The 9207-nt window shown below is 38.5% G+C and overlaps 2 protein-coding genes across 2 annotated transcripts; both read right to left on the bottom strand.

Annotated features, from left to right (window-relative positions):
* Positions 1-362: 362 nt before the first annotated feature.
* LOC121259928 (protein LYK5) lies at positions 363-2867 on the bottom strand. The gene has a single exon (XM_041161741.1). It carries the CDS (start codon positions 2669-2671, stop codon positions 710-712), a length of 1962 nt encoding a protein of 653 aa, XP_041017675.1. The 5' UTR covers positions 2672-2867; the 3' UTR covers positions 363-709.
* Positions 2868-3191: 324 nt separating this feature from the next.
* LOC121259930 (alkaline phosphatase D) lies at positions 3192-8572 on the bottom strand. Its single transcript, XM_041161747.1, has 9 exons — positions 8117-8572; positions 7133-7360; positions 6846-6967; positions 6512-6572; positions 6119-6259; positions 5233-5340; positions 4773-5001; positions 4409-4660; positions 3192-3529 (listed from the first exon to the last, which is right to left on the bottom strand). Exons 1-9 carry the CDS (start codon positions 8225-8227, stop codon positions 3447-3449), a joined length of 1335 nt encoding a protein of 444 aa, XP_041017681.1. The 5' UTR covers positions 8228-8572; the 3' UTR covers positions 3192-3446.
* Positions 8573-9207: the final 635 nt, after the last annotated feature.

Genomic DNA, 9207 nt, shown 5'->3' with positions numbered 1-9207 from the left:
AAGAATATGCAAAACTCACTATACTATAAGTAAAAGTTTTATTTATTTTTTATAATAAAATCTACTTAGCTACCGTTTTATTATCTGAATTTTTTTTCCTGGCCATGCTTATCATAATAGTAAAAAAATTATTTCTTGGTTCTTGAAATTCCTATGCAAACGTGATTCGGGCCTGTTTATCAAGCAGCAAAGCCTTATTTATTTGAAAGTTTTTACTTAATTATGAAAATAATCTAAAGCGGGACCATAGATTTTCAAAACTCAAAAATCTGAATGGAGAAGATGCAAATTGATGCTCTCTTGTTCCGTGAATGAGAGGCACTGTGTAAATGGCTGGAGCATAAGCATGCATCAAAAACGGAAAAAACAAAAAATTAATAATAATAATAATATTCTCTGCATGATACAATTGTCTACCCAGTTGCATCTCACTGAACTATTTGGAAGGGGAAGGAGGGACATGAGATATAAAATAGAATAATCTGATTAAAACTTTTTTGAAGCATTAAGAACATGATATTCACATTCATATACTTGAGTAGAACCGCATCCTAAGCTGGAAACCAGGGAGAGAGAACAAATACTACGTTCCATTATTATGTATGCATCATGATCAGTAAATTAATTATGGGATTACCCAACAGGATTACAGCAGGGCTTTATGCATCTCAGTCTGGAGCGCAAGAGCATATGCCATGCCAATTGCCATCTATCTGACATGAATTTGACCAATTGATGTGGAACGTTCGAGCTCGTCAGATGGATCCCAGTCCAATGACGACGATAGAATCTTGGACAGAGTCGCGAAAACTTCTGACATGGCCGGGCGAGAATTGAGGTCATGCGCAACACAGCTTTTAGCAAGCTGGGCTATGGAGAAGGCTAAATCCAGAGGGTACTCATGCCCAAGAGAAGGATCAACAAATTCTCGCAGTTTATCTCTGACATTGTCTCCTTCAAGAACCAGTCTTATGGATGCAAATAGTAATTCCTCACGATCCCCTCCATCCTTGTCGGCAGCAGTGGCTTCTCTTCCGGATAAGAGCTCCAATACCACAACCCCAAACGCGAACACATCTAGCTTAGGAGTAATCACTCCGTTCTCGATGTACTCCGGCGCCATGTAACCCTGAGTACCGACCACATGTCTGGTCAGTTGGAGTCCTCCGTCGTCTTGATTCTCCATTGTTCTTGCCAGTCCAAAATTGGAAACTTTGGCTCTGAAATTGGAAACCAAAAGAATGTTACTGGTCTTCAAGTTCTTGTGGATGTAGGGAGGGTTGGCATAGTTATGGAGGTAGTTGAGAGCATCGGCCACATCATAGGCAACCTGAACCCTCTGCTTCCATGTTAAAGGGGAATGATTTTGAAGCTTGTTTGATTGAAGCCAATCGCTGAGAGATCCATTTTCTGCATGCTCGTAAACAAGGTAAGTGTTCCCTCCGTGTACACAGAAACCAGATAGCCTGATGATGTTACTGTGGTTGATGCGCGTCAACAAGTTGATCTCGCTCGAAACGTCCCCTTTCATGACCTTAACAGCAGCATCATCACCCTTAAAGGATCCCCGGTAGACAGAGCCCTTGATTCTGTTAGCTTCCCTGAAAAACCCAGTGGCCTTTTCTAATTCATCAAACTTATATACGGTCAAGGATTCGATAGCATAACGAACACCTTCTGTAGAAATAGTCCATGAATTTTCATAGGAAGACTGTGGGGGCTTCTTTATAGGTGGTGCCAAAGTTGGGAGTGGCTGGGGTGCCTTCTTGTGAGACTGACCGCCACAGAAGAACCAAAGCAGAAAAGCGGAGAGGACAAGCAAAGCAGCAGCTCCAATGCCAACACCCACGAATACCCACCGTTTGTTGGATTTCCCAGAACCAGGGGCGGCAGGGGTGGGCGACGGGGGGGGCGGTGAAGGGGGTGGAGGGGCTGTTCTCCGAATTCTACTGGGCTTGCGCTTAAGAGGAATAAGAAGGGGTGTGAAGGGGAATATAATGCTCTCCTCAGAAAGGTCGTTCGCGTGCAGTACGCTCTGCAGATCCACGCCGAAAAGTTCAGAAATAGCAGAAACGCTATCGCCCGAGGCGACCATATAAGTGAGCAAGTACTCGATCCCAGCCGCCGTCTGGTTGAAAGTCGGGCAAGCACACCTGAGCGGCACCTTTAGATTCAAGCCCACCGTGAGATTGCGGGAATCGTATGAGTTCTGGGCCATCATGGCCTGGCAGGTAGTCAGCCCCTGGTAGGTGTTGTTGGCGACGGAGAAGTAGGTCTCGTCCCGTCTGCTCAACTGATAAGAGGTGTTGTACTGGTAGTAAGGACCCGAACAAGAGCAATTGGCCGGGATAAGGATCTGGGTGTCGGTGGAAATGGTGTCGAAGTTGGAGATTTCGTTGGCCTCGGCGATGAGGGAGGGTTCGGAGCCCAAGAGCAAGCCGATGTCGGCCGGCGAATTGTAAGGAGGATTGGATCGGAAGGTGAGGTAGGCTTGGCAGGAGGATTGGACGCTGTTGCAGGAGTAGCCATCCGTGTAATTTACGTCGTTGTAGCAATCGAGCTGCTTGTTGGCCAGATACGTTTGTTGGGCTTCCACGGAGATATGGGATGTCCGGAGAAACACAACCACGAAAAGGGAACAAATTAAGTATAGTAATCTAGAGGTCTCCATTCAGATAACGCCGGAAAGGACTACGATCCTGTTCTGGTTGCTGGATGAGGGATGAACATAACAGAGTCAGAGAGAGAGAGAGAGAGAGAGAGAGAGGGCAGTGCCCGGACTGGGGAGGAAAGCAGCGAAGTTAGACTTTAGGGCTCTTGGACCGTGTCTCTATTATTAGTCAGTCCTATCTTTTCAAATGCGTTTGCATCGGTCAATATGTTTTTGAAAAAAATAATGTTTAAAAAGGAGACCAAGAGGAATTCAACGCGTGATTAGTTGGATCGACGCGTTCTGTCCAAGTTCCAGTCCTGCCACTCTCAATCAGGGATTATGTAAGTAAAAGAAAGAATAAAAATAAAAATACGTAGACGTGAGAGGCACGTAACTGCGTGTAGTCTTCGCAGCCCGTCAAAGTTTGGGTCGCAAAGCCTGCTTCAAACTTATTCTTTTTTTAATGAATAAATATATTACATTTTACATACCCGAGTGCGTGCACAGTGTGAGTAGAGGGACGGAATTAAGATGAAAATGAATTGATGCCAGAATTTTGCCCATTTACTGGCGCACTGCTGCTGTACAAATCGCGTCTACCTGAAAGCCCTTTTTACAGTGGTTTGGTTTCCATAAACCAGCCCAGAGAATAATACAATCCAATAAAACACAAGTTTATAAATCTAGCAGAAAAGCCTTCAAAGAAACCTTTCAGTAAGTGGAAACTTGTTTCTGGGGAGCGAAAATATGTAAACTTAGAACTAAACAAATACCCTGACAGACAGACAGACAGTCAATCAAACTTGCATTTGCCGAGACATCGCCTGCTGATCAATACAGCTGCATATGTGAATCCTATCAAAGCTAGAAGCAAGACTGCAACAAAAATCAAAAACCTAAAAACATCAGTATGAGAATCATAAGATGTAATTGAATATTATGAACTGAATTCCATGCCACCTCAGAGATAAACCTAGTGAACACTTGCCAGGAACAGGAAACATTCATTTCTTCATTGTATAATGTCATTACGAGGGAATATAGATCCTCCAGACACTTGCTTAAATCCAAACTTTTTATTTTCAAGTTATAAAAGTTCAGATTTTGTCACGTTAACTTTTATTATAAATGTTAGTCAATGAATTTAGGAAAAATTATATATTCGAACCGATTGAATCAATTGAGCAAGTAACAAAATCATTTTAAGAGTTACATCTAGTGTCTCACAGAGTCACAAGTGAGAAATGCTAAATGCTAAGTTTGCAAAACTCAAGAGCCATTTACGTTGAAAACAATGCTTAGGATTTGAGGGACACGTAGAATTTCCCTAAAAAAATACTTTAGAAGCTCTTGTTCCACCAGGAGGTCTTTCCTAACTTACAATTCTCTATAACTTCTTTAACTGAGCTGGTCATTTTACAGATATATCAAAGAGCGGCAGATGTACATGATTTGATTAAATTGAACTAACTTGTGCACTACTAGATGGTGCCTATAAGTTGGTGCTTTCATACATAATTAGCTCTTTTGTATATCTCTTGGGTACTATGGTCCTTCATTTCCTTTCCTAATGAAAATATTTATTGAGAACTAACAAGTGCTTCACATCATCTTTAACTACTGTAAAGAGATTTTGCAAGCATCCCATGTAATAAGCATTAAAAGGGCCTTCATGCAGCAATGAGATGGTGTTGGTAAGCATTTTCCTTGAAGTAGGCATTAAAAAAGATGATGAAATTAACAGAAGTGACATACTAGCTACAGCACTGTAGAACAGAATAGCCAGGCGATATCTGACAAGCCATGGTAGAGTAACTTCAGGGGAACAATGCCTCCAATATTCCCCTGTTTTCATGGTGGCAACGTTGTTTCTACTTCCAGCTTGCAGTTCCAATAATGACATCTTGACGCCAGTCACAGTTAACCCATTGATATCCTTAACTTCAATTTTCAAGGTCACTGGAGTTGCATCCCAGTCTATCTCAATTGCTCCAAAATTTGGTTGACCTAAAAATAATCCACAGTTTAAAGGTTAAACTTTCAAAGAGCTAATCATATTTCCTCAACAGAAAATCCATATTTATATTTAATGCATATGATTCGCATTGTAGTTGCATACCATATGTGCATGAACTAAATCTGCAATTCTGATTCATGACTCTCATTGTAGTGGGTGTCAAGCTTGCCACAAACCTCACTATGAAATGAAATGGTGGTGGGACTGCCTCCTCTATTGATTTTGTGAGCCCACTTGATGTAATGTCATATAGGGGATATCCAGTAGCACAGTCATACCGTGCAATTTCTCCAAAATGAACATCACCGCTAATGAAGAAGACTCGATCTCTCTACAGAAGAAGAAGGGTTTGTGATATGGAAGGTTATTGTGCAGTTAAGCATCCTCCATTATCATACCAATAGAAAGAGATAAAACACAAGGCAAGTAAAAATTTAGAGCAACAAAGAAGGTAGAATGAGAAAACTTTGTCAAACACATCGGCTGATATTGCCGAGTAACATAAAAACACAACTACGTGTAGTTCAGTTCAGATGGACGAGCATGGATGAAAGATTATCACCTTACTGTCTGCTATCAATTTGAAAAGGCGATCTCTCTCCTTTGGGAAACGTCCCCAAGACTCGGAAGAAATCAACGGGCCAGTGGTTGCTGAAAGATTTGATATAACCTGAATTGTATGGAAAAGATGATGCCAGGTCTAACAAAGTAAATACCTTGCTAACAGAAATGTAGTTGACAGATCCAAAAAGTAGAATGACTTATCCAAGAAGAGATCTTTTGTGTAAATGGCATTACCAGGCACAAATTATTTAGTGCCAAACAAATCAGCAATGCAAAAAAAATTATAAAATACCATACAGAGGATAGCTTATAAAATATCAGACTCAGACTATCACCATGTCATGTACAAAAATTTATATTCATTATATCTGAAAAGGCTTCCCCTTGACTGAGAACTTATTGCACTACTGAATAAGGTTTTGCTCTATTACTGTAAATTGAAATTATAGTTCAAGAAGCCAAAAGACTGCTGGACCAAGACAATCTGAACTTATAGTCTTCTAAATTGGCAATATGGTATCAATTCTACTATTTAAGAACAATTTTTTAGCTTCAATTTATTAAGAACAGAAAACCCCTTCACACTACACACACACACACAAACATGTATACAGAGAGAGAGAGAGAGAGAGAGAGAGAGAGAGAGGCCAAAGTTTCCTTTGACTTCTGCATTCTATAGAATGGGCACAAGAATATTCGAGCATTACAAGAATACATTGTAAAGTGACCTTAATAATTTCTTAACCAATCCAAACATTGAAAACGAGAAAACACAAGTCGTATGACTTGATGACCAACAGCACCACTTAAAAAAATAAACAGTTAACATGTAACCACTCAGACATAAAACCTCATAATATGTAGGGAATCAAATTCAGATATACCTGAATAGAAGATCCAATTATAGTAATGGCTGATGCTGGACCATTCAGCTCTTTTTCTAGCCATGTCCACTGCAAATTCCCCAAAATGGTACCATCACTTGACAGAGGATCTCTGTGGTATCTAGTGTCTAAGAGGATAACCTGACAAGTTCTCACAGGAGAATCAGAACAAGATTACTGAAAGAATTCGGTTACATTATAAGTTGGTTGTTATCTTATTGGTGGGTATGTTCGGCGAATGGAAGTCACGCGCAAAAAACCATGCTGATTATTTATTGATGGTACCAAAAAGAATATCAATTGAGAAAATTAACAAATCTGATCCAGCAGACCATTCAAATTATATGTAAAAGAAAGTATTATAGAAATAATTGAAAGCATTCACTTGGGTACCTTTATTTGTCTACCCAAAGGGCCAAATGTATATGATGCATACACACCAGCCTGCTTGCGCCTGTAACATTGAAGCCATGGTGAGTTTTCCTAATAGCACCAACCCTCCAACTAATGGACTTAAATTGTCCATTTGAATCAACATTAAAACTGCTGCTTAGACTGAGTTCAAGTTAATCTAATTTTGATAAAATTTCATCAAGGATAGAACCAAAATCTTAACCAATACATTGAGGAGAAAAGCTATTGTTGTCTTCCTTTTTTCTTTTTTGCATTGACAAAGTATAATAATATACAAAACCAAAGATGATCAAACGAAGAGAAATATCCTCACCGTGGACTATCCTGAGGCTCTTCTAAAAAATCAAGGAGAAGTTCTTGGTTAGATATTTTCGCAGAAAACTCTTTTCCTGCATCATTTAATCCATAATCATGGTCATCCCATGTGCCGATTATCTACAATATGAAAATATTACCACTTAGGCAGAATAATATGAAAGAATAGAATTATTAATAGAGCACAAGTTCTGCAACGTTCATGCAGAAACTTGTCAAGGATATGATTATTCTTAATGACCAAGCTCATGATACAATATTATGAGAATGGGTTGACTGAGACACCTTAGTTTTCTCTCGAAGACGAGAATAGCCTGGATTAGTCTTAGCTTTCTTGAATCTTAACTCCATTTCCTGCCTGGAGTTAGGAACAAATCTTGGAGCATTCTTCCAGGGTCCGATTGTTCTTTCCTTTCCAAACAGTTTAAAAGGGCGCTTATTGTCTCCATAAATGTTATCGCCAAGCCAAATAAAGACTTGAGGATCATATTTGATTATTGCATCCCAGATAGGCTGCATTCAAAAACACAAGACTCGAGTTGTCACGGTTGAAAATCCAATTGCAAAATAGTCGCTGTTTCAGACACCTAGCGTGGATAAATCGTTTCCGTGGTTAAATTGTCTAATCTGTGCCAACAAGTCCATCTTTAATCCAAGAAGCACAACCTAAAGGATGAAACATTTAATTATAATGGCGCCTCAATACAAGCAACAGTAAGCAGCAATGTCACTGATTCTGACAAACAGTTCCGAGGGACGCATAGGCCTTATCTACGGACGAATAAATTTCCTAATTTGTTTTCAAAACATTTCCTCTCATTTCATTTAACCATTACAATTTTTTCAAATTTTTATACAAAATAAAATAAATAATTCAACATTTTCAAATTTCAAAACAAAAAAAAATATTAAAAAAATATATTCTAATAATATTTTATTCAATTTTTAATTTTAATTTTAATTTACCTTATCTCATCAAACAAACAGATTTACCAAATAATGCAAAAAAATAGGCACAGGTATATTATTAGCAGACAGTAGACTATTACTGTACGACTGTTTTTTCAGGGAACCCTATTTGTCCACCTTGCGTTTGGTGAAGTATACTTTTTGCAGGTATGGCGCACGGAATAGAATCAGGCTGAGAAAACGATTAGCAATCAAACAAACAAGTTCACGAGTCACGACGGGAAAAACAAAACACGCTCTACTGGTAAATAAAAAGGCTTGATTACGCAAGGAAAGTGGAAAGAATTAAAGAAAGAAAACCTGAGGATCGCTTTGGTCGGAGCATGACCCGAAAGCAATACGAGAAACCAGAAGGACTTCTTTCCTTTGCGAACCGCTGCTCGCTACCGCCACCACCGCTCCTATGATCATCAAACCCACCACCGCCACCACCCTCCACTGCCCATCGATGCCTTTCAAATTAAGAATATTCTCACAAAGTCAAAAGAACCACAAGCTCTGGGAAAGGACTGTACAGTTCTGAAGCGTCCTTGCCACACACGCTTCTCTTTCAAATTTCACTTACGCTTTCCCTATCGCCATGCCCACGAGGATGACCTCTAATAATTTCAAAGTCCGAGATGAAATTCTTCTCTACAAGCAAGAGTGGCTGCTCGGATCACTTTCCATTGCCATCAATTTCCTGCTTTGTACGTGAGATGTACGCCAACTACCTTCATTTTTCATTACCATCCATTTATATTATATTATTGCTTAATTACACTTTATCCGATCTCTCTGCCTCTGGTTTGTCACTCAATAGTTATTATATCGTATTTCTATATATTTTTTTCAAAATTTAGATATTTTACATTATGATTAAAAAAAAGCTTAAAATCATATTATTATTATTTTTATTAATTATGATTATTTAATTTTAAATTAGAGACTAGCAGATTAAATTCGATTTAAATCATGTAGCTCACCATTCTTATAAAGCACTTGAGAAACAAAGGTTGTCACTTTCACACCGACAAAAAAGTGAGATTTTGTTTTTATTTTTATTTTGTCCTTGTATTGTATGAGAACTAAAATTAGCTCCAACTCTCTTCGGAAAAAGTCAAAAATATTTATCAAAGGACTCCAATTCGATCCATAAAATGTCTGCAGTAATTAGTATTGATAGAATACATAATAATATAATAAAAATTATAATAAAATTAACCTTTATACGAAACTAATTTCTCTTTACTAGACTCTTTCAAGATATAATAATTAAATTAATCGTCATATATCTCAAATTTATTTTACATAACTGGTTGAGCTCAAAACTCAATTCAAAAAACATTTCTTTTATCTAAAAGTACTCTAAATTATCTAGTCTTTCCTTATACTGATTTTTCTCTATATTG

The sequence above is a fragment of the Juglans microcarpa x Juglans regia genome, chromosome 4D, assembly GCF_004785595.1.
Source record: "Juglans microcarpa x Juglans regia isolate MS1-56 chromosome 4D, Jm3101_v1.0, whole genome shotgun sequence".
Classification (NCBI taxonomy): domain Eukaryota; kingdom Viridiplantae; phylum Streptophyta; class Magnoliopsida; order Fagales; family Juglandaceae; genus Juglans; species Juglans microcarpa x Juglans regia.
The sequence above is the reverse complement of the archived record's forward strand: the minus strand, read 5'-3'. Positions and strand labels throughout refer to the sequence as shown.

What these genes read in the sequence shown, in the direction of transcription:
- LOC121259928 (XM_041161741.1), bottom strand. Translation starts at nt 2,671, where the DNA reads ATGGAGACCTCTAGATTACTATACTTAATTTGTTCCCTTTTCGTGGTT.
- LOC121259930 (XM_041161747.1), bottom strand. Translation starts at nt 8,227, where the DNA reads ATGATCATAGGAGCGGTGGTGGCGGTAGCGAGCAGCGGTTCGCAAAGG. An exon ending in GTCTTCGAGAGAAAACTAAG is followed by an intron (nt 6,968 to 7,132) that starts GTGTCTCAGTCA and finishes TTCATATTGTAG; the next exon opens with ATAATCGGCACATGGGATGA. An exon ending in ATTTAGTTCATGCACATATG is followed by an intron (nt 4,661 to 4,772) that starts GTATGCAACTAC and finishes GATTATTTTTAG; the next exon opens with GTCAACCAAATTTTGGAGCA.